We start from the raw sequence: 25,204 nt of genomic DNA, 5'->3' as shown, positions 1-25,204 counted from the left end.
TATATGCTTGTAGGTTGTGATGCTGCTGTTGTTTGAAAACATTCCTGCTGACCATGAGTAAAGTTTGTGAATCAAATTCTGGTAATTTATTGCTGTAAAAATAGCCAATCCTAGTCTACAGTATCAGCCCACATATGTATCTATCAAAAATAGACAAAAAAAATGGTAGGAAATGCTAGTCATTGCGTTTTTGTTTTTGTGTGTATTTTTTTTGCATGCAAAATAAAAGTAAATCGCCTGTTTTGTTGTGAAAAATAATCAGTTTTAGTCTTCATTTCTGCTCAAATTATGCACCAGGATGTTGTTTTGTAAAAAAAAATGTATGACGCAGAGTCGAGGGCATGCACTCTCTGAGAGCATATTGGAGCAGGCCGGCCAATTTCTGTCCACCAGAGAATGTCCTGTTCTTTGGGTGTTTGTTTTGGCTGATGTCAGCCCCTGCCAAGCGTCTTCATCTTTCTTTTATCCTTCCTTTTATCATCTGCACACCCTTTCAGACTTTTCAAATTCTCCTCCACTCTATTTACTCAGGATTCCTTTTAGGCAGTTAATTTGTAGAGAACAGACTGATGCAGGAATGTTAAGTCAGCTAGTATTTGAGTTTTGCAGGAGATCTATGTTTTGTTAAAGTTCTTTCAGCCTCTTCCTGGAACTATCTGGGTGCTAAATTAATTGCTCTTGATCCTACCTCGCGTTGCAATCGGCTTAGTGCTAATCTGGGGTTCTCACAGTGCAGCCAAGTCTTGTCCAGGCACTGAGCCGTCCACTGCTCTCTTCTCCCAAGGTTTTGACCTCTGGCACTGTCTCTCGTGTTCCCCTTTTGCCATACAACATATTTTTTCACTATCATTCTTCTCTCACTCACTGAGCTTTTTTTTCATTGTGAATCAGCTTGGCCTACCAATTCCACCCTTGTAGTCACATGATTGCTTTTCCTCCCTCCTTTATTGTCTGAACCTACCACTTGCGCTCAAGCCTTCATATTTTCCCTAACTCTCTCTTCAACTCTCATCTTCCCTCCCTTGCTGCATTTCCTTCACCCCTCTCTCTTGCACACTAAGCCTCAGAGATGGCCACATGCTGCCTGCAGTGGCTCTGTCCTGGTCGTACCACTCGCCCTGCCTCTTTTCTCACTTTTTTGTGTTTCGTTTCTCTGCTGTACTGCTGTTTTGTTTCCCCTGGCATGCTGCCTTTGCCTCTGACCATCTGCCTCACTTTCTATTCCCCCTTTTACGACTTTCCATTTTCTTCTGATATCAGTGACATTATTATACCTCATGTTGCACCATGGCTCAAAACCCTTAGTATCTTTCTTTTTCTTTCTCATTGCAAGACATTCTCAGCTGCCCGTTGTTCTGGGTGGTTCTGATTGAAGTGTCTGTGTGCTATTTAAAGAGGCATGCAGAAAAGCAGGGTTGTTTACACTGTCCTCAAAATACAGGCTGTCTAGAAACAGGAAGTACCATCGCCCCGAAGCGCAGCAGCACACAGCGTCAGCCAACATGCACCACTTCCTTCTCATGGCTGAGCAGAGGCTCCAGCAAAACAACCCTCATGCTTATCAGAGAATTATGCACCCCTCCCCTCTGCTGCCCGTCCTCCTGAATGGTGCACATACACAGCAGGCTTTTCACCCCTCCACCATGTCCTATCTCGCTTTCTCCCATTCTCTTATGCCAACACCCCCCCCTCCGACTTTCTCTCTATGCCAGTACAGCATGCCTGAGTAGCTGCCTGGAGATGAAGGAGCTAATTAATTTGATTTAGCCGTCCTCTCTCTCTGGCAGTGGAAAAACCAGCCCCCTCCATCCCTCCACACCATATCAGGCACCCCTCCCAGATGATTTTCCACCTATCCTTTCCAGTCTCCTTTTGTAATGTCCACACTCTGATCCCTCTCTTCCTCGTTCTCCTTAGCTTTTTTATTTCATGTTATACAACCATATTTTGCCAGCGGTTTAATTGCGTATCAAACTGATTTTAAATGGCTTGCCAACAGTAACTCTTGTGTGGGCTACACCCTACCTAATTCCTTTTTGTTTTAGCATTGTATCTCTTGTGTGGAACCAGGGACAGTTTGTGTGACTCAGCAGTGTTTCTCCGCTCACACAATCACGCTTGCCATAGCTCAGTGCGTTTGAAGCCGGCCTGTCAGGCTACGTATGATACTCTACCCTACGTCTGTCATCTGATACACTGATGGATCCGCCCATTGAGTTATATTAGAAAAGTCCAGCACAAGTATATAACTGTCTGACGTCACTTGTCAACATAACTCTATGAATCCTTCCGGTGCTTTAATCCTGTACAGTATATAAACATGCTCTTATTTTTGCAGCACGCAGGTTGTGGACATCTGCTTATGATAGTCTTTCTGGGATTTGTGTGTTTTAGTCCTGCAGTGTTGCCTCGCTAACTCCTCTACTGAAACTTAAAAAGCTGAAAACATTTTCAACATTTTCTAGCTGTAACACTCAGCTGCTGAAGAAATGCTTTGTTAAGCTGCAGCACCTTTTGCAAAAGGTCACAGAAGAAATATTTTTCTCTTCTATTTTCATGTGATCACAGGAAGATAAGTTCTTGAACTTGACATAATGGACCTATTTTCTTGAGGTCACAAAATATTTTAGTGATACCAGCCATTTTTGTTATTCTGTGACAATGGTTCACAACCCTTTTTTGCTAGTGACTCCTTAAATTGAAGCAGTGTCTATTTCCCACTCTGTCACCGGTTGCATGTCTAATGGTCGTTGTAACCAGTTCAACAAAAGAGTCAATTCTTTCCTTGTTTATTTGAATACCTTTTCTAAGAGTACTGCAGTGGAACTATCCAGCAATTCACAAAAGCAAAGATTGTGGTAATTCTATGACTGTAACTTAAATTTTTTTATTTTTTTATTAAATCCCTATCCTTTTCATCATCTCACAGGGGCACAACTCTTTTTATTCCACTTTACTGGCCTGCATGGTTGAAATCCTCTCCATCACTCGGGCCAAGTTAAAGCCTGGTTGCCTCAAAATTTTATTAGATGGGTTTTCTACGCCCCTGTGTGTCAGGAAAAGATCTTGACACATTACTTGGAAGTAAAAGCTGGGATTTTTTCAGAAAAATATATATATGGATATGTATTTTGCAAGTTTGACATATATCTGGCACATTACAATACACTAAAGAGTAACACAGCAATGCACCTCGTCATTCAAGATAAAAAAAAATAGAAAAGCATGTCCTCTGCCAGTTAAAGGCTGCATACTAAATTAATAATTATCTCCACGACTCACCTGGAATAGATTAAATAATATTGTTAGGTTTTGTTTAAAGCTATAGTGTGTAGTTTCTGTCTCCCCCACTGAGGAATTCTAGTAATGACAACAACACTATCCGCATGTCCACATGATACAAGCCTTCCGTGATCGCCCCCACCCTCCTCCATGCAGTTGCAAGGAGGACACGGAGGATTAAAAAAACATGATAGACTCTTCAGAAGAGATCATTATCTTCACTCAAGCTTTTGTAAGGTAAAGTCACCGGACGCCACCATCCTCCTGAACATCGCCATAGTGATTAATCCAGAGAGAGTTGTGTGGAGCGGATAGTCTTAATTAGCTTTGTAGCAACTCATTTGGCAGTGGCTTGAATGTAACGGTCATTAGTATCAAAAAGTTACGCACTAAAGCTTTACCATACATTTCGATAGTCAAGTTGTTACACAATATGAATTTTACATTGCTCAACAGATATAGATTAGGGGGTATCACTTTTATTTTTGCTGGTCTTGTGAAAACAACGTGTCCAAACTGTAAAAAATCCCTGCAGAGAAGGTGCATTATTTGTAACTCTGTGCTCTAAAATGTGAACTGCAGGATACTTCAGCCCCTAAAGAATTTCCTTATAACTTTGACATTTAACCTTTTTTCTTTGAATTTTGAGGAAGAGCGATTTTCTTGAAATCATGTTTTCACGTGGTAGCTATTTGTGTATTTTCTCCGTGCCATACTATTGAAACTGCTGCCCTGACATTTGTTTTTGTAAACACCATAGAAGTTCGCTCAGAACATGTTTCAGCACGCTCATCTTTCTCTGTTTCAAGGGAGGTTTCATCAAGTTCCCCACTGTACCGCCACTGCGTCTGCGAGACAATGTGGAGGGCTTCAACACCCTTTCATGTGTGCGCATGCGACTACACATATAAACATTGGTCATGCTTATCTGAACTTGTACTTGCAAAAAATGTGTGTGCTGTGGTTTCACTCTACCTCACATTTCTGTGTTCAAGCTACACACGGAAAGAATCGCTGCGTCGGCCTTGTGCAGCCACGGCTTCCTCTTCAAGAAACCACTGTCATTTGAACTCCCCGAGCATCGTTTGACTTCCCACTTTGATCTACGTCCAAGTCAGCTGGAGAGCAGGTTAGTCATTCCTTCTTTGAGATCATTGAGGATGTTTACTAACCCTTGAGCATTCCTCAGGATGTATTCACACACACGTATCAGTAGGAAGCCTGGATTTAAGAAGAAACAAGTATTGCACACAATTGACTCATGCACTATTACTGGTCATGTAAATGTTGTCTTTATACTGTATCTTTTCTAAACTAACAATGTACAAAATTAAAACTAAGCTAAAGATTTGATACTTGACAAAGGTCCAGTTGCACTAAACCCAAAGCAGCCGGGGGACCGGGACGGACGACTTTAGGAAAGTAAACGACTGACTCACTCAGCTTTTTCAGTGGAGTTTTCATCGTAAGCAAACTAAAAAGCTAAAATCAGTATCCGATAGATTGCCAAGTACGTTTTCACTTGGAGGGATTTGCCTTTGTGTTTGATGCAACATGTTAAAAGGAAATACACCATAAAGCAAAGTACTACAACAAACAAGATCATAAATATAGAACAAAATATAATTTTAAAATATGTAAAAGACACTGTGACAAATATGTACAATAAACAGTTTTGGAATAAGAAAATAAGGATGTATGGTATTGTGTAGGATGTGCAAAATGTTGAAAAGTGAATGTGCAAAAGTTCAGAATATATAATATGTGTGCAATGGTCAGGTATAGATATATAGTTCAAAATGCATTGTGTTTCCCATCAAAGCAGCTATAATGAATCTTTTTTTATGATAACAATAGTTAAACTATATCTATAAAGCTCATCACTTTTGACACTTGAGACTAAAAGGAAAGTGAATACTGGACAGTTGGACATGTAACAACAGGAAATTTGTTGCCACCGTCTGTACAAAGCCTCACAAAAATAAATTGACACATAATTGCATTACACATTACGACATGACCACATGAGAGACATCAGATACATCCCCACACATACCTACACACATAGCACCTACACACACAACTGTTATTGATGTGTTTTGTTTGATGATGCTATGGCAGAGAGACTCCTGCCATAGCGTGCCCGTTCCAAAGCGAGGGATCTGTATCTACGGCCAGACGGAAGCAGTGTGAAGAATGGGTTGAGGGTGCCTGGGGTCATGTGCTAAGATGTCAGCTCAGCGTGTGATGGCTTCGCTGCTGAGATCTGAGAAGTTGGGGGTGGGGAGGCCAATAGTTTTGGAGGCATTGTGTGTGATGTGTATGAGTTTGTTCCTGTTGGAGGCAACTCAAAAGGTGGTGATATGTCAGTGTCGTGGTCACGGCTTGTTTCTACTGCCCCACTGGGGCAAATAAAAATTAATTGTTGCTGGTTTAAGGCCTAATAAGCACGTTGAATAAATCTGATACCCCAAAAAACATTTGCAAAAGATGAAATATTAATGCTATTTCATATTAACATTGTCAACTGTTACTGCCCTTCACAGTTGGCAGAGATGTGTTTTACTTTACCCCCATGGTGTGTACATATGTGTCCTCATGCACATGCTGGGAGACCAGGACAAAAAAACAATACAAGAACACACTTCAAGACCTTGCTCTCACAGCGCTGCTACACAGGGTGCCTTTAATTGCACCATTTACATGTGTGATTTATATGATAATTGGGCTAGTTGTCTTTCTGTTGAATTAAAAAAAAAATTTTTATAGTCAACTTTGCTGTTCAAAATAATATTAATAATTGGATCACATCTAATATGTACGCCAGATTGATTGTTGATAAACCCTGCACAAAGGCTAATTATGAGACTAATGATAATATATTGAATTTCTTGGTGAGCTAATGGTTTAAATTTTCCACCAAGATGGCTTCCTTAGATCTTCCATGTTTGTGTATTTGATTCAGATATATGTGTCGCTTGGTAGCACAGCATGAAAAGCTATCATCACGTTTGGCCAAACATCTATGAATAGGGACGTCTGGACAACAGGGGCACCTCTGAATACAGACAACGGGACAATGCCAGCACACATGTGTGGACCAAGTGGTTGCACTCCTAGAACACACACACACACTATTGTCTTTTGCAAACAAGCAATTTGTTTATCAAACACAGCATTCCTTTTTTTTGCTTCACACACAGACAAATTGTTACTTCTAGTTTTAATCTGACTGTTGTGTCTTGAAGCTACTCACAGCTGCTGTCATGTGTCCCGTCCACACACATCCTGCATGCATGCTTTGAAAGCGTGCAGGAGTGCATAAGAGAGGAAGGGGGGGGAGAAAAAAGTTTGTCCAACAGCCAGAGAGGTCACAGGAACAACACCCAATCCCAGAGCGGTTCCCATGGAGACAAGTGTGGCAGCGTACAATGAGGGTAGGAGAGAGTGATAAAAGAGAGGGAGAGAGGGAAAGGGCAGGCAAGAGAAGGAGGAGGGTGGGTTGTTGGCGTTAAGGTTCAGTTGGTGGGTACTCGGGGTGGGGGGGTGGGGGCTCCACTCAAAAAGACAGTGGGAAGTATAATAGTGTTGAAGCATAACAGTACTAGAACATTCTTCCACCCCTCCTCTCATTTTTCTAGCCTCTTGTTCCAGCTGGTAGACTACCTCCTGATCTTCATGGCCGACGGAGGGAGAACAGAGATATGTGGAATTTCCACTGACCATGAAGTGCGAGGGCGAGAGCAACCAGTGGGAAGAGAGTTGTTGTGAGGGCATTTTGCATGGATATGGATTAATTAAAAGGGATGTCCAGTTGCAGGACTTGATTTGTGTAGTGGCGCCTTTGTTTTGGTGAGGGTAGGGCGTTAGTTGTGCTCGAAAACAATACAGAAGATTGTCACCAGGAATCTTAGTTTAGCCACATGTGTGAGACTAAGCACACGCTGACCTAAAAGCAGTTAATTGACTGGCAGCGTCACTGATATCACTTGAACCCTTTTATCTGAGGGCATGGACAATGGAAGAGTGTCTCTTCCCCAGTTTCTGCCCTTGTCTGTTCACCTTTAACCCCCTTTTCTCTTTCAAAGAGGCACTACACAGATTTTTCATGTGAAGATTAGTTTACCCGTCAGGGGGAGTACTATTCAGCCTGTGAAAACAGTTGTGTGATGTCTGGAGGAAGTTTTCTAAAGTCTGAGGAAAATAAGACTGTTCTGGCTGCCATTTTGGAACACCGCGATGGTAGAGTGGCAAAAGGCTTAGGCAAAACACTTGATCCTCAGGTCCATTTTACAAAATTTTAAACATGCAAGCTGCGGTTTGCAATGTAATTTTGACACATTTCAAACAGCATAAACTATGTCCATGCATTACTCTGCAAGAGCCCTGTAGGACTTGCAAACGTATCTGCAATTTGCAGCGACAATCATTTCTGTAATGCAATGTTTCCACTCTTTCCAATATGTGTGTAAGCAGTGACAACCGCAACTTTTCCTGCAACCAAAAGCAACATCATATAGCATAATACTGTGTTGGACAATTAAATATGGTAGACAACAGTTTACTTCGCAATTGTCAAGATGGTGGATAGAATTATTGTTGTTGTGACAACTTTCCAAAGTTGTCCCATCAGCACAGCCTGTGCGTTGTTTTCACACAGTGCTATTTTGAATCTGAATGCCCTACAAGATATCATACTGGGAAGTTGTAGTTTGAAAGACGCAGGCATTTACCAGGCAGGGAGAGTCTAGTAAAAGATGCTATCAAGTTACATCTTGGGAAATGTAGGATCCAGAGTTTTTGGAGCTTGACCCATACAAGAGACTTTAAATCAGGATATCGCTGCCTGTGTTTCATTGATTTTGACCATTCTTTTTTTAATCAGTCTCTTGTAAGTCCCCAAACTTTATCAACGTGTAGTGCTAAATCGCTGGAGTACCACTTTAATGCCTCCATTTTCTCTCAATTTCACTTGTTTCACAGAGTGCTCCCATCTGCCATTTCACTACTGCCAGTTTGTCCTCTTTCTGTCTTACTTTCTCCCTGTCTCTCTCGCCCACTCTCCTCTCACTCTCTGTGTGTGTCTGTCCGTCCGTCCTTGTGCCCAGGTTTTTTGAGTTGGCATGGTTCCTGTTTGTTTTCAGCCATTTTGGGGACTTGCAGTGCTCGTAACAAACTGCTTAAATGGCGTCCTCTTGCTTGCTCTTCCACTCTGTTTCCCTCTGCCTCTCCCTCCCTCTCCCTATCGCTGGGCTTTGTGTATATAAAGTAGTGTGTGTGTGTGTGTGTGTGTGTGTGTGTGTGTGTGTGTGTGTGGTGCGGTTGGGTGTGTGTGTGTGTGTGAGAGAAGCAACACACTTCCAAAAAAAAGAAGATTGGATTCAGTGGGAGGTGGAGGGGGGAGATTCACTTGCTGGAAAAAAGAGCAAAAACACTAGGAATCGTGTGTCAGAGACAAAATGTGGAGTGAGAGAGAAATAGAAAGGGGGAGTGAGTGAGAGAGAGCGAGCAAGTTTGAGTGTGAGAATCGCTCCTGCCCTCTGTCTTCACACACTGCTGCCTGTATGTGTGTGTGGGGTGTGTGTGTGTGTGTTTGTGTGCACCGCCTCTCCCTGCGCTCTCTCTCTCTCTCTCTCACACACACACTCAGACGTGCGCATACACAGACCAAGGGGGAGAGAGAGAGAGGGAGAGAGGGAGTGTGAGGGGAGAGAACACATCGCAGCAGAGATGCAGCAGGAGGTTTTCCGAGGTACGTTCTCTTGTATGCTTGCCTTCCTGAGAGACAGCCAGAGAGAATAAGAGGAAGAGAGGCTGAATTCTGTTGTTTTCCTGCTTGGTTTTCTGCTTCACTCTGCTGCCGTGGCGGCGGTTGCTCCGCGCTTGAAGAGGAGGAAAAGGTTTTTATTTGACAGTGCGTGTGTTGGGCTGTGCATATTTATGCAGTGTGTGTTGGTGGACACGTATTTATGAATGTGTGGTCCTGTGCTGTGTGTGTGTGTGTTTGTGTGTGTGTGCGTGTGCCAGTAACAGGCCTTGTCTCCCTCATCCTCCCCTCTGTTGCTGGCGCACCACGCAGTTCTTTTTCAAGAGCGATGACTCGTTTTGAGATTGTGATGGAACTTTTAATTTCTCGAAGCCTCTTGCGTCTCTGTGATTGGGGCAGAAGGGGGGGGGGGGGGGGGGGGGGGGGGGGGGGGGAGGCGGTCAGCACACGTCAGTACAGATATGAGCTTTGTTGTTGGGGTCTTAACATGGTGGTCCAGTCTCCTTATCCTGCTCATCAAGTTACTATCAACATCAGGGGAAGTGTTTTGCGGGGAAAACTTGCATTTAGGCGATGGTAAACATCCCTAATTCCACCAACTTATTCTGTCTCTTATTTCTGTCATTGGCAGCCCAGTTTGTCCTCCATTTTACCAGCTTGTTGTTTAGCTGGAGGTAGTCTCTGGTAGAGCAGCAGAGGGCATATTGACCCGTTGTTTTTACTTTTTCCCCAAAACAACATAGCAAATGCTGCCAACTACTCCACATTCCTGGTTTCCATGGATGCCATGCCAAGCCCCTGTTCTCAGTGTATGGAAAATGTGATCCACTCTGCAACAGGGGTAGGGGTCATAGGTCAGGTATTAGGAAGTGTAGTTTCTCTCTGCTCTGTGGTGTCACACTGGTGATGTTGTCATAAAGGTGGCAGCCTTTTGATGTTGTTTGGGCCAGACATCAGATAAATCATGTCTGCTATATCTGTCTTTGGGTCTTTTGCTGCCCTGGGTATTAAAGTACTAACGTGCAAGTCTTGTATATTGCAAGACGAGTTGGTTGGCTTTGTGTGATTATGCCGTTTTTTTAATAGCCACAAACATAAAGGATGTGGACGCATTCAGGAAACTGATGCAGCACTTCATCTTCTCTAGCTTGCCATAGTTTTACTTGCACTTTATGGTGACTGTTGTAACATGCCGCTCTGGCTCAGCCTTGCTAATACCTACATGTTACTTGGTTGTTTGAGACTGAGAACTCCAAAGGGGCTTTCACACCGCCTTCTACAGGGACTGTGTGTGAAATTGAAAATGATTTTGGGAAAATTACTTCAAAAAGGTCACTGATGATGGATACTGCTCTCCAGGGTACTTTTTTTTGGCCTTACTGTTTCCAAATGCCCATCATGATTCTGTTGCAGCGAGCAGAATTATGGGAATTCCGTGCTGGGCTGGGAGCTAACAGAGCGTGGAAAGTATGGCGTTTTAGACATAGGCAGGTTTGCTGGTGCGTGGAGCGGCATGCAAAAACACCACCATACAACAGTTTACACGTGGGGAGGGGGAGAAGAGGGAGCATGTAGTCAGTCATGCTGAGGGGGAACTGAAAGACAAGGAAACCATGAAAATGTGAACATAGGCGAGACGTGTTTGAAGTTACCCCTACCTCCCCTGCTCCCACCACCACAAGCACCACTAGCACCTCTGCTCAACCACTCCCCAACCCATACCAACTTCCATTTGCCATACCTCCTCCCTCCCTCTATCCCATCTGGCTGGCTCCACCACGCTCTCTTGGCCGGGGGGTTGTGGAGAGTTCAGTAGCTGTTCTTGCTAATGATGCCCCCCCTACCCACCCACACACAGCCTCATGTGCACACATACACCCTCCTCTTCTCAGCCCAACTGCTGCTCTGATAGTTGGGCCCCTCTGGCTGCCCCTCATTGGGGAGAAAGCCCAACCAACACCTTCCTCTTCCCACATGCTCCTCGCCGCTGGCTTACCGGCAAGAACATCGGCTGGAACATCGAGGCCCCCCACATTCTGCCTTGCAGACACGACTCTTAACTCCTCTCTCTCTCAAACACACACACACACACACACACACACACACACACACACACACACACACACACACACACACACACAGACGGCACATCATTGCTAAAGATATAGTTAAAGGATATTTCTGGTTCTTATTTTTATAGTTCTAGCCATCAAGTATATCAGTAAAATATAAAAAATATTAAGAATTTTTTGGATCAATAAATATCTATGGGATCAATAAATATCTATCTATTTATCTATCTATCTATCTATCTATCTATCTATTTAAAAATAACACAGCACTCAGTATACAACTGCTTAGATCTGTGAATGCAGTGAGATTGCTAAGAAAGAGGAAATATACAAATTACAGGCCAACTTCCTGGTTCAGCTTTGACCGGCAGTACTTTAGACACCAGTGTACTGCGTCAGATTACTGTAGCTTTGTAAGCACACAGGTCTCCTGGGCAGCAACAGATTGTTACCGACATTTCTGGTGTGCTCTGTGTCAGTTTCATGTCAAAAGACCATGGTTTAGATCATCTCTAAACCTTTAGCTCATTTACAACCTGTCACCTGATCACCCGTTTTCCTTGTCCCATCCAATTATGACTTTGCGACGTTGTTATGTTCCCCGATCTCAGCAACTACTTTGGTGAGCACAATGATGGCCAAAACTATATAAAACTAAAATGGCACTTAGAGAGGACAGACCTCCGGCAAGGCAAATAATACATTCACACGCTCCTCAGATATTTCCTGAGATGAGAATTTGTTCTTCCAAATTTGGTGTGTTCATGAGCTTAAATTTGTGGAAAAAACGTGGACATGTTTTGCATTTTATTGCTCTGAGCATTTAAACAACATGTTGATAGCTGTTTTATAGTATTTGCGTAACAAGGAAGAGCAAAGGAAACGGATCACAAACCATTAAATATCATCCAGAACAAATGTTTCTTATCATTCTGACCCCATATGATTGCAGCACAAAGGCCATATCTCACAGAGTTAACAAAAGTGAAAAATAATTTATATATATTGGCATTGTGATTCGGATCTGCTCCAAAATTGAATGGGTTCTTCTTTGGCTTGTACTACACACTTCCATTTAGTTTCATGAAATTTGGGCTATTGTATTTTCACAATTCTGCCAAAAGACAGACAACAACAAACAAACAAACAGACCAAACCAGACCAAAGTTGTAATCAACCGGATTTGTCCTTTTAATAGTGGGAGTACAGGGAAAGCAGCGATAACTTGATCGTTACAGCTGTATTATTTTCAGGTTCATAGTTGTATTTAAAGGTTGTACCAGAATAGGTTTACATAGTTTAATTTTCAGAAAACACCATATTTTTGTAGTCCATTGCTGCAGCTCCTCTTTTCACCCTGTGTGTTGAGCTCTCTGTTTTAGCTACAGAGTGAGGCATCACACTTCTGTTCCATCTTTGTTGGGAGTCACACATGCACAGTACCTAGGTCAGCACCACAAGCCAATCAGAAGCAAAGTATGAAGGCATGCCACGCTAGCAGTTGGCGAGCATTATAACATGTTACAAAGTGACACACGTTCATCACGGAAGTAAAGGCAGGACTACAATAGAGCTGTTTGGAGCAGTTTGTGAACAGTGTTTTCTGTTGGAGATGGTAAGTTCCTTTGGGGGGGGGGGGTCTTTGGGCTTTTTCACTTTGTAAACCTATTACATGCACAAAAATATATATATAGTACAATAAAGGGAAAAAGTCAAAAAGCATAATATGACTTATGAGCACTTTAAAGGAAATGTTAATTAGGCTTGGGTACAAATGTTAGCTGTTAACATCTGCATTGAAATGTGAAAGTAAATTAAGTGGCACTAAAACAGTATTAAAAATGTAATTTTCTATGATCAGATTTTTTATCCTCAATTATAAGTAGTATTAAGCTTAAAACAGTTTTTTTGAGAGTCAAATTAACTTGTAGTTTGAACTGCATAAAACAGTGCTATTGGTTACATTTATGAGAAATTTCCTTTGATATGGAAGATGGCAAAAAAAAGAAAAGAAAAAAAGGCATAGTTATTGAATCCTAATAGTTATTTGTCTGTCAGCACAAGTACCAATTTCAATGGGGAATAAACAGATTGCTCAACGGCTGGTTCAAGGCCTTGAGCTGGCAGGCCAGCCAAACTCCTATGCCGTCCTGCCTTTTGTTATGCAAGGCCACTCAAGCAGCAATGGTCCTTGTGACTGATTTTACAGTTTTTTGTGACAGTTTAACATTTAAACTCAGTGGATTCAAAACTAATGGTTTCCTTGGTCATGAAGTCGTTCATATTTTTCAGATGCTAATGTCAAAGTATCTCAGATTCAAACATTAAAACATATGCTGTTTTGAACTGGTCCCAAAATTCAAGCAGACAATATGTTAGGATTATTGAGCCAAACAGCACTTTTCATTTTCCCAAATTAATTGGTTTTAAAAGTTAAACTGCGCTAAGAGAGGGAGACTAACCTGCAAGTATTTGTTTTTTTCTGATGATTTAAAATGAAAAGAACAAAGTTTGCATGATAAAAATCCAACAGTGTTTACTTCACATTTCTCATTTGATATAGAATACAAATTGAATCAATGCATAGCTAAAAGCAGGCCTCAGTTCCCTCTGCCTGTCAGTAGGAGCCTTTGTCGCTATAGGAAAGCTATTGCGTTTGGTATAATGTGTTTTATTTTTATGTGAGTCTAGTTAGTAATTTGTCCTTTACCAGCTGACAATCTGCTCGTGCTATGAGGTTTTGTAGTGCAACAAGCGTAAATAGACGAACACTTCGTAGGCTGACCAACATGTTTGTGCAGAACATCCTGTTGCAGAAAGGTGTGGGAAGAGTTGCTGTTTATTTTGAATTTGCCTTAGGGTCCTTGCCAAATTCATGGTCATGGTCATTTGTTTGTGTGCTTGTTTGTGAGATGAACATAAGGATGTATGTGTGTTTATATGTGTATCCACTCATCTGCACAAGTATTAAAGATGTAAAAATGTTTTTCTGCATGCCCCATGCTCTTTTGTTCACATTTCTGTGCGTACGAGTGGATCCAGTACATTTAAAGGGCGTTAAAAGCTGCATGTCACAGTCAGATGCCGTGTCGTGCAGACTCTGCTTGTGCAGCGGCTGTGTGCGTGCGTCACAGGGAGATAAAGAAAAGAGCGAGGGGGCGTCATACGCATTTTCCTGTCCGCGGCGCAAGCATCAGATGAGATGGTGAAATTTTTAACTTTAGCACTGTCTGTCAGTGTGTCCGCCCACTTGTAGCAGACTGGCGCATGCCATAAGGGATTTCCTGCACAACATCAAAGCTCAGCAAATGTGAGGGCCAATGAAGGTCTGTTTTAATAAAATATGTGACAGGCCTGGTGAGACAAGATTGTGCATCCATGTTTTTAGACATACATCTTGAATAGGCATGAACTGGTTTGTTGTGCCCATACAAGAAAAGGCTACTGCTTGCACTAAGTACGTCATTATTAGACACTTCTTTTTTCCTTTTGTTGACTATACTTCATTCCACCTGTCCCCCTAGTCTCTGATCCATGTTGGATGTTGATTAATCTTTTGGTTTTTAATGTTATTTACAAGTGTGCCCATCCATGTCCAACTACTTGTTTATGCCTGTCTGTCTAGCCTGTGGCCATTAATGAGTGCATGTAAAGTGCTGTGTACACATGCAAGTTTGTTTGTGTGAGTGCATGTTTGTGGTTACCGTACACGTTTGTATGTGCTGCTTGCTTTTGTGTGTGTGAGTGTTTGCCTGGGCTCCTGTCTGTCTGACAGTGCAGTGTGTCTGACTGTTCCTGTTTCAAAAAACCCCTCCCTCCTCTTCCTCTCTCTGACTCTGTCTCTTGCTCTCTCACTAACCCTCAGTCTCTTTCTCTCGCTCCCTTTTTCTATCACCCTTTCACTCTCCTTCATCCTCACCCTCTCTCTCTCTCTCTCTCTCGCTCGGTCTCTTTCTCTCCCTCCTCTTCCCTCTGCAATAACAGTGCTGACCTAGTTTCTGCCTGTTCAGGGCTGCCTGTGGAATTTTACAGCGGCCTGCCTTCCTAGCTGTTTTGCTGCTTGAAAACGCAGGCAGAAAAGCATGACTGGGGAATTTTCTTATCGTTGCATCATTATGGCTTTATACAGTCTCCGTTCTTCTTTCCAATCTGCAGACCTAAATAAATGGACACATTTTAAATAAGTAATAACAGCAAATTGCCTATCATGTGAGAATCTGCAGCTATCTTATGTATGGAGCATTTGGAGCCGGATGGCTTCCACCACCTTGGCCGTCGAATTAGAATGGAATTGTGAATAGCCCGTCACTCATCTTCTACAGCTTAGCTGACATTGTACCGGATGCAGAGGGCGAAAAACACCCCTTCTCTGTCCACATGCATGCAATCTCCCTCCCTTCTCCTCTATCCCTTTTTCCTTCCCTCCCGTCCTTGCCTTCACAAATAAATGGTTAGAGTCATGCCCGGTAAACACTAGCCACTGCCAGGAATGGCTAACAAGGCTCATGCTCAAATAGCAAGAGAATGGGACTATTTTTTTTAAGTGCGTTCGGGCCATGGATCTAAGTCAACACTCTATTCTGAGGGAATCTTGATTAAATCTGAACGCCTTCCAATTAGGCATAGGGAATGTTGTGTCACAGCCGAGAGAGATGGATATCTGGAATGGCTTTCTGAAGCCTTGGTTGTGGCACGCTGAAATCTAAACCAGCACTGCCGCAGATTCATTCCGTTCCTCTACCCTCTCTCTCCTTTTACTCACCATTCCTGGCTAAGTTGTTGGAGTTCAGGATTGCTGGAGCATTTAGTTTTCTTTTCCGTCTCTAAAAATTGTTTCACAGGCATCATGACTGCTACTGCAAAAGCTTTGAGTGTAATGGTTATTCTTTGCTTTATGACAATGTAAATTTACGCTTGGTACATTTATCCTAGGATGTTTATGATGGTAATATATATTTTCTGATTTCTCTTTCAGATTTCGGGGGCTGGTCATGGTGTCCGGTGAGAAGGTGTGGGACCCCCTCCACACGGGCCTTATCCAGTCACGTCTAAGTGAACAACACCTGGCTCCCCTCTGTAACATCACACACAGTGCAATTAAGGACGCTACGTGCCACCAGAGTCAACGGTTGTCACCTTTGTCTTCCCCGCCATTGTCATTAGTGGCTTTGAAAACCCTTCACCCAGATCAGGCCTCCTCACCGCTACACCTGCCTGTTCATTTCTGTGGCTTGTGCAAGATTGAAGGGCTACACAAACCAGTCCGCTGTCTTGGAGTGGAGGAGGAAGGGGAAGCTGAGCAGTTAGAAATGAAGGCAAAAAGGCATGGAGGCCGGGGAGAGGCCATGATGGAGGACAGGCTGGAAGACATGGCTGATGGACCTAAAAATGCAAAAATCACCCTAAGCTTCCCACTTAGCGCCGCCCCCCTCCCAGCCTCCCTAACATCTCCAAACCACTGTCGTAGCTCTTCCTCATCCTCCCCTTCCCCTCACCGACGGTGGCCATCCTCCAAGAGCTCAGACGAGGGGTCGCTGTGGAAACTGGATGCTACCATGGACGTAAAGCACAGATCTTTTAAGCCCCCGAAGCATGACAGCTCTCCGTCCTCTTCACCTTCCTCCTCCTCATCTCCCATGACTGTTCATGCGCTTAGTAGGAAGGAAATAAAATCTCCCCCTCCTCTGAAGTGCTCCAAACTCAATCCAGAGACTCAGTTTCACAGGTCGCCCCCAAGATCCTCAAGCGGGTCTTCAGGTGGCTGTTATGGTGGCGATGGATGGGAGGAGAGGCACAGGGTGACCAACGGTACAGCCTCACCCTCTCAAACCGCCCAGATCCTCTTCAGTCTGGGCACCTCAGCCTATCAGAGAGGTGGGGATGCAGAGAGGAGAGAGAAAATAACAGGAAGACCGGCTGGGAAAGTGGGAAACCCTCATGGACCAAGTCTTCACCCACCCACCCTACACCTCCCTCCCCCCCTACCCCCACCTCCTCCTCCCCCATCTGAGGGTCTTACCGCACCCCCTCACTCATCCTCATATTCCCCTACCGACAGCCTGAAGCCTGAGCTGATTTGTGGGGTGTGCCATCGGCTTTTCAGCTCGGCCTCCTCCCTGACCGTCCACATGCGGCTGCATCGGGGCAGCCGCGCCCTCAGTTGCCGCTATTGTGGCAAAGTCTTCATCCACAGCAAGAGACTGCAATCCCATGAGACCTCCTGCAGGGTGCCAGGCCTACCATCCAACAGTCTTGGCCCTTCTTCTCTCACTGTGCAGCCAAAGGAGGAGCCACTGGAGGAGGGTGAGGTGAGAGTGGAGGGGGGAGTGATAGTGGGACAATCAGACATGAGTAAGGTGCGGCCAGGAAAGAAAGCACGGAGCCTTCTGGCACGTATCCAAGGTGATGATGCAGCAGCCGCAGAGCTACTGGCGGGTGATGAGCACCATTTTGTGAAGGTGGTAGATGGCAATGTCATTTACTTCTGCTCTGTGTGTGAACGTTCCTACATGACCCTATCCAGCTTGAAGCGTCACTCTAATGTACACTCATGGCGCCGCAAATACCCGTGCCATTTCTGCGACAAGGTCTTTGCGCTGGCTGAGTACCGCACAAAGCATGAGGTATGGCACACAGGAGAGCGGCGCTACCAGTGCATCTTCTGCTGGGATGCCTTTGCCACCTACTACAATCTCAAAACCCACCAGAAGACCATTCATGGGATTAACCCCAGCCTCATCTCCAGTGAAAAGACAGCTAATGGGGGTTATAAGCAGAAAGCTAACGCCCTCAAGCTCTATCGCCTTCTCCCCATGCGCTCCCAGAAGAGACCCTACAAAACTTACAGTGACAGTTTGCAGAATGGCCTGCTACTGCCACCAACTGATTCACCTTCCCTCTCCCTACCTGGCCTGGGCTGTACTCTGGGCCCTGAGGACCTACAAAGCATCATCAGTGGGGCCCACCCTCAGGGTGTAAAGCCTGACCCAGATGATTTCCCTAATGGCTTCCCTGTTTCTGCGTCTGCTGAGCATGGGGACCTCTCCGCACTAACACCCCTCCCCCAAGCAGACAGGCCCCAAGTCAGAAAACAAGAGAGTGAGGCCCTAGATTCAGAGCAGGGGAGAGCCAGTGGCAGCTTCAAAATGTCTAGCAGTAGCAAAACCAAAACTTCCAGGACTGGTAGAAGCACAGAAACAAGCATGCCTTCTGTGATAACATATGGCCATACAAAACCCTCTGTCATAGTTCATGGAACAGCAATGTCATCCTCCGTAATTGTGCATAGCAACCAGGTCACCTCTGGAAGTGAAAAAAGCCCAATGAGCAGCCCATCCCCTGAAACCAGCAACAGTCACACTTCACACAAAGACAGTCCCAGGCCAATCAAAAAGCAAAGGGATAGTGCAGAGGGATCCCAAAGGGATAGTGCAGATAACCATAGAAAAAGGTCAAGAGACAGTTCAGATACCACAGAGCAGGGCTCAAGAGGTAGACAGGGTGCAGAGGCAGGCAGATTATTTCACAAATCACGCAAATCCCACAGCAAGACTGACATCCCTAACTCAAAGCAGATGTCAGCATCTGTAGGGTCACAGGTCAAAGAGGCAGGGCCCCTGTGCCAGATTACTGTACGTATTGGCGAGGAAGCCATAGTAAAGCGCAGCATCTCTGAGACAGACCTTAGGAGAGACAAGAGCCTTACTCCACCTAAAACCAAACGGAGTGAAACATCATCTGTGCGGGAAGCCAAGGAAACACGGCATTCCCACTCTCACCACCATCACCATAAACACCGCCTCCACCGCAGAGTCAGCCTGGAAGAAGAGGGTGAAAAGGAAGAGGGTGAAAAGGAAGACGGAGATTGTGAGGATGAGTTCAAGAAAAAGAGCTCCAAACCCCTCGATGAAGTGAGGGAGTACTACTTCCGTCGGGAGGTGCGTGACCAGGATAGTGACCATGACACAGAGGATAATTTATGGCGGCCTTACTACTCCTACAAGCCTAAGAGAAAGGCCCAAGCACATCTGCAGCGGGTCAAGAGCTGGCAGAGGAAACTGAAGTTCAAGCGCTCCATCCGGTTGAAGAGGAGGACAGAGAGGCTCAAGAACCAAGTGAATAAAGAAACAGAGAAATCACAAGATGAGGATGAGAAGATTGAGGAAGCTGAAAAACTGTCAAAAACAGACAGAGACAAGGGAGAGAGGAAAAATAAAGATTATGTCTCTGTTCCTGTAGAGGAGAAAAACAAAGACACAGAAGAACAAGGTAAGGAGGCCTATCATGAGGTTTTCACTCCTCCTCTGCACTCTCCAAAGCCTCCTCTGTCTACCTCAGTGCCTCCTATGGGAATAAAGAGGCGGCCTTGGACTAATGGGAATGCAGCAGAGTGTGGTACATGTGGCCGCTGGTTCTCAAGCCCCAGGAAGCGAGACAAACATGAGCTGAGTCATCTGCTGGAGTTTGTATGCCTCTTCTGCAGAGCTACTTTCCCCTCAAGGGATAAGTTGGAAGACCACCAGAGAGCCCAGCATCCCAAGCCTACTGAGGCATCCTGTGTACCCCCAAAAGTGGCACTTGGCGAACAAGTTGAAGGAGTCAGGATTAAATCTGTGCCAGAGATTGCAAAATATGATGAAGAAAAAGGGGGACAATTAGGCTTAGCAGGGAGAAATTCTAGTCCAAGTCGCCTAAGCAGAAGAGCATTATCACGACACACCTGTCCACAGTGTCATAAGGTGTGCAAGACATCTTCAGCACTAACTCGCCATATCCGACGCCATGAGTTAAGCAGTTCCCCGGAGAGAGAAAAGGACGTTAAAGAGCCAAAAACAACAGAGACAGTTGTTAACAGTGTTAGTAGAGATCTAGAGACTGAAAAAGACCAGGCTCCCAATGCTCTCTCTGTTTCAGTTATCAGCTATTCCACACCCGACCCACCCAACAGTGGTGACTGTTTGGCATCACAGCAGCATGAGGACCATCTCAGCAAGCTGACAGATGAACATCAGATGTCAGAATCCAGTTACAAACCTGAACTGACAGAGCTCGCACATTCAGCTCTAGAGAGAGAGCCCTGCCCCGAAATTGTGGACCCTCCATTAGAAAGCCTTGGTAACCTTACACCCACTAAATTCACGCCTGCTGCACCCTCTACTCTCCAGAGTGTGCTAGTCATGAATGGACCTGAATGTCTGGACTACCGCACCCCCAGCAAAAAGAACCTAGACAGCCAGATCCACAGAATACCCAGCCCTGTGCACATCTTGGCATCCACCAACACCTCTCCAAATGTACCCATGATGTCACAGACCAGAATAACCACTGCTGCTCCTCCTGTTTCCATGACAACAGTTCTCCGCTCTGAGGGGGGATTCATGAAACGGGATGGGGTCATTATGGACAGACAGAGGCAGGGTGGGAGTGGTATATTTCTACATGCAGGTTATGAGGAACCACCTCGGGTCCAAGATATCAGAGTTCAATCTATGTCCAGGAGTCCCTCTCCCAATGAAGCACAAGACCTGACCATGTCCTCCATTCTAGCTAGGGAGAGGGAGATAGAGAGGCAAAGAGAGAAAGAGAGGGAGTTGGAGAGACAAAGAGAAAGGGACAGGGATAAAGAAATTGTGAAAGAGAGAGAAAAAGAGGTAGAGAGGGCCCATCAAATGAGTAGAGTAGAACACGCCCCACATGACCAGATTTCTCTGTTGGTCCCTAAAGATGAGCCCTTGAGCCCCGTGCCGTCTCCCCCGCATATCCCCTCTCAAACCACTATGAATGGATCCTGCTCACATAGGCACACTCCCAAGTCCCCCTGCCGGCCCCCCTCAACTATTGGTCTCCTAGCTCAATCCAACCGCCAGGTTCACTCCAGTTCACAGGGACTTGACAGGCTCACTCTGCCCACTGGAGCAGCTGGTGGTGACCGCCCCTCTGCCCACGCTCTGCTTCTCCCACGAGCCCCCCAACCACCTGAGCCGGAGCACCACAATACAGTTTCTTCCAGAGATCCCCAGCAGGGGGACGCCACTCCACTTGGCTATCATGCCCAGAATTATCCCCTACCCCTTATTGTGCCGGACAGCTACCGCCCTGGTAAAAAGCAGGAGGAAAACCTGCTCATGTCGACCTATCCTGCTGGAGCGCTTCCCTTTGGCCCACTGGGAAAAATGATGGTCCCTCATGGTGGTGACCTGGCTAAGCTGCCATTTTATCCAGATCCTTACCATCTTCTCTATGGGCCCCAGCTGCTGGCCTACCCATATAACCTGGCGGCTCTTCCTGTTGCTCTGAATATGATGGCACCTGGGGGGGACAAAGTGGAGCCTCTGCCTTTCCTCCCTGCCATCTTCAACTACGCAGCCACTGCTGGACCCTACATGGGCACAGCCCCTCACCCCCTTGTGGCTAACCCCAGCCTCTACAACAGCAGCAGCGGCAGCAGCAGCAAGAAGCAACGAGACAGCAGCAGCAGCAAACCGTAGGACACAGAAGCACTATAAGGAATATATTTCAATGGGGAAGGCCTGGCCTGTTTATGACAGGAGCGGGAGGGGTGCATGCTCACTGGGTCACTGAGTACACTTGCACAGTACCCCTGTCTCTCTTTTATTCAGTAGAGATCAGAGCTAGGCATTAAATCAGGAGTAGGGTGAAGGAAGGAAAAGGAGCAAAGACACAGGGAGAGGGGCTGATATTATAGTGACATATTATTACTCCCCTCTCTCTTTACTCTTGCGCACCTTTCTCTGTCTCTGCTGTCTTGCTGTAGTGTGTCATAGTTCTAGAGCTTGATTAATCTTCCTCTCTGACTCATTATATTATCTATAAGAATAAGAACTGCTAACAGGGTGTGTGTTGTGTCAAAAATTAGTTCAGTCCGCTTCCCTTTATAGTCACCTTATAACGAGGTAAACGCTCTTCAGGGAAGGCTTGTGTGGGCAAGGATAACGGATGAGACAGAAGAGTCCTTACTCAACACAGTTAAAGGTGGAGCGTTCAAATCAAACCTCGCATATGTTTGTATGAGAGAATGCAGGCATATCCTGTTGTTAAATAGTCCATGAAAGTCATGTATGAGCATGTCCATGCACATGTATGTAGGGATTTGTGCATGCAGAGGTGGGCTTAAGCAGGTATTACTGTGTGTGTGTGTGTGTGTGTGTGTGTGTGTGTGTGTGTGTGTGTGTGTGTGTGTGTGTGTGTGTGTGTGTGTGTGTGTGTGTGTGTGTGTGTGTGTGTGTGTGTGTGTGTGTGTGTGTGTGTGTGTGTGTGTGTGTGTGTGTGTGTGATGGAGTGTGTGTGTGAATGGCTAGATCATTCCATGTCAGACTCGCACGGCATTCCTACTCTAGTTGGAATAGCTGCTGTAGGTCAAGTAGAAGTGCATTTAGAAATAATTCCTCTTATCCAAATCGTTCAGTAGTCAATGCTATGGCTGGATGCGAGTCTATGACAATGACAGATCATCTGAGCTTCTAATGTCTCAAACTAACCTGGCAACTTTGTGGCCAGATGGCACTGTAGAATCCGTATAGCATTCACCATAGTTTATACCTTATGTGCACAAAATAGAAAAGTAGTGGTCACTTAAAGGGGACACTTGTAGCTGCTTTGGATATGTAGCTGGCCACTGGGTAAGAATTAAAGGCTGGTAGACCATTGCACTTCTGTTTTTCATCTCATTTCCTTCACACAAAAAATGAAAAGAATAAAACCAGTCAGCCTTCATCTTGCGTAGCTTTTTTCTCTTTGATTGGAAGAGGAAAAGGCTCCATTTCCTAAGCCAGGAAGAAGAAAGTGACAGCAAGGAAGGAAAAAGAAAAATGGATTCAGGGTTTTGACTTATTTCTGGATAGGAAAAGAAATACATGGGCACAAAACTGTTGGACTCTGAGTCAGAAAGCCCCACAGAAATGACTTTGGCGACAAAAGAAAATGTCCTGCTCCCCAACTGAGAGGGGATTGGAAATAGCCTGAACTATATACCCTCCTGCCCTGTGTCATTTACTAAGAGGTAGGAAAAGGCTGAGCTTAGCAGCCAAAGTGGTGGCCGAAACTCCCCAGGTGCCCTCTTGGGGACTTTTTGTTATGTGTAATGTTATCTCTATATGTTTGTTTTGTTAAACTATGTTGTTGTTTCTGTTGTTTAGCCCCCTTACCAGATGGAAATGGCTTCAGTGACAAGGGGGAGTAAACTTAAAAATATGAATGTAAATTTAGTCATGAAGTTAATGAAGTACAGCTGCATTAATGGTAGAGTTGGTTTCAGTTCCTTTTTGTTTCTGTTTTGACTCAAATAACCTGTTTAAGAACCGTATAACGTCTGGTATGCATATATACAGTAGTCCTAGGATCATGTCAGTAAACTTGGGTTCTGTATCCACAAAGCATGAGCAACACTTGCTTCCTAACCGTTTATATCCTCAGCAAACCGGCATTGTGTGCACCGCTTTTGTTTCTGTTTCCTTTGATATTTTCATCTTCCATATCTCTGTTAATATTTTTTGTCATTTTGAACAATTAAACAAACCTAGCTGCCACATTTACATCTCAAAGTCACTATTTAGGAGCTGATTAAATTCTCCCTTTTAAAAGCATACACTCGCACACTGCACCTCCTCTGAATAAAGTACATATGTTTCTGTGTGTGTGTGTGTGTGTGTGTGTGTGTGTGTGTGTGTGTGTGTGTGTGTGTGTGTGTGTGTGTGTGTGTGTGTGTGAGAGAGATGGTACTAGGACACCCTAACCCTTAAGGGAGGAGTGTTGAAACACATCGTGACCAACTGCAGGGGCGCACAAGCATCCCCTCGGGTGTGGTTACAAGCCTTTTTGCGTGTAGGCATATGTGTTTTGCGTACAAGAGTGACTGCGCGAATATGAATACCAAAATAAATCTGCCTGAGCAGCATATCCCTTGGCAGTATATGGGCCACCTGTTATTTTTTTGTTGTTCTTTGACACTTTTCTGTGGGTTAGTTTCAGTGTAAAAAAGCCTTGCTGTCTCCAATACACTATCTCAAGCCATTCCTGTAGATGGAGATGTTTGTGTTTTTGGACCATTTCTTATGCCATAGTTTGCCATCATGGTTATCATACAGACCAAAAGCATGCAAATCAACGTATTGTAGTGACTGGACTGGAATCTGGTGGTAATATAAAACTATTTACTGTATGTTTTAGTTTAAATGAATGTGCCTCTGCATTGATATTTAAATAATTATCTTTAGTGAGACGTGGAGCTGCCAGATTTCAACTGTTACGGTGCCTTGTTATGGCATAAGAAATTTAAAAAGTAAATGAACGTTTTCTTGAGAGATGACAGTATGATTTGGAGATAGATGTCATGGCTTTGTTTGCTATGAAGCTGTTCATAGATGTAGGGGTGTGGCTAAACTGTTTTGGTATTGTGTACATGTCTAGGATAATACTGTGCCATATAGAGCCCACAAAATATGTTAATGTTATTTTTAAAAGATGTTTTAATGTTGCCTGATGACTTTGTCTTTAGATTTGATACAAAGGCTTGTAGCCACAGCTCTCCCAAAACCTGTAGTCTCCTTTTCCAACATTCTTCCTGTTCTTTCTCTCTCTCTGTCTCTCTCTCTTTCTTTCTTTCTCTCTCTCTCGCTTTGTTTCCATCTCCCTTTCTTTCTCTTTGCTGCAATCAAACAAAATAAAGTATTAACCTGATGACCCAATGAAATCAACTCTAGTCTGGACTCATGCTTTTTTGTTATACATTATGTCTCTATTGAGCTTTACAAGATGATCTAGAGTCCGTAATATGAACCACATGCTTAAAGTTGGCGGATGCCTTTTTTCACATTGTTTGATCCTCCCTGCAAATTCTCCAGTGAAATGTACTTTTAACATTTGTGCATTGGTAAAAACGGAAAAAGTTGTAGTCGTTCTTTGCACTTCTTTTAAGCACATGGTCCCTTGGTTGATACTTTAATCACTGTTAATTCAGTGTGAATTTAACACCTTGGCTTGGTGACTCGCTCATTTTTCCACTCTTAAAACACTATGTGAGAGATGAAATGAAAACTAAATATGAATGAAATCATTTCAGAAATTT

General features: G+C 44.4%; 1 protein-coding gene across 1 annotated transcript; it reads left to right on the top strand.

Annotated features, from left to right (window-relative positions):
* Positions 1-4,229: 4,229 nt before the first annotated feature.
* Positions 4,230-23,315, top strand: zbtb4 (zinc finger and BTB domain containing 4). Its single transcript, XM_032511396.1, has 2 exons — positions 4,230-4,411; positions 16,097-23,315. The coding sequence occupies exon 2, from the start codon at positions 16,113-16,115 to the stop codon at positions 21,606-21,608; it is 5,496 nt and encodes a 1,831-aa protein (XP_032367287.1). The 5' UTR covers positions 4,230-4,411; positions 16,097-16,112; the 3' UTR covers positions 21,609-23,315.
* Positions 23,316-25,204: the final 1,889 nt, after the last annotated feature.

This window comes from Etheostoma spectabile, unplaced genomic scaffold, assembly GCF_008692095.1.
Source record: "Etheostoma spectabile isolate EspeVRDwgs_2016 unplaced genomic scaffold, UIUC_Espe_1.0 scaffold352, whole genome shotgun sequence".
Lineage (NCBI taxonomy): Eukaryota > Metazoa > Chordata > Actinopteri > Perciformes > Percidae > Etheostoma > Etheostoma spectabile.
This window is presented reverse-complemented; position numbering and strand designations above follow the sequence as displayed.

Bases quoted from the DNA above. Each gene is read 5' to 3' on its own strand.
- zbtb4 (XM_032511396.1), top strand. From the start codon at position 16,113: ATGGTGTCCGGTGAGAAGGTGTGGGACCCCCTCCACACGGGCCTTATC.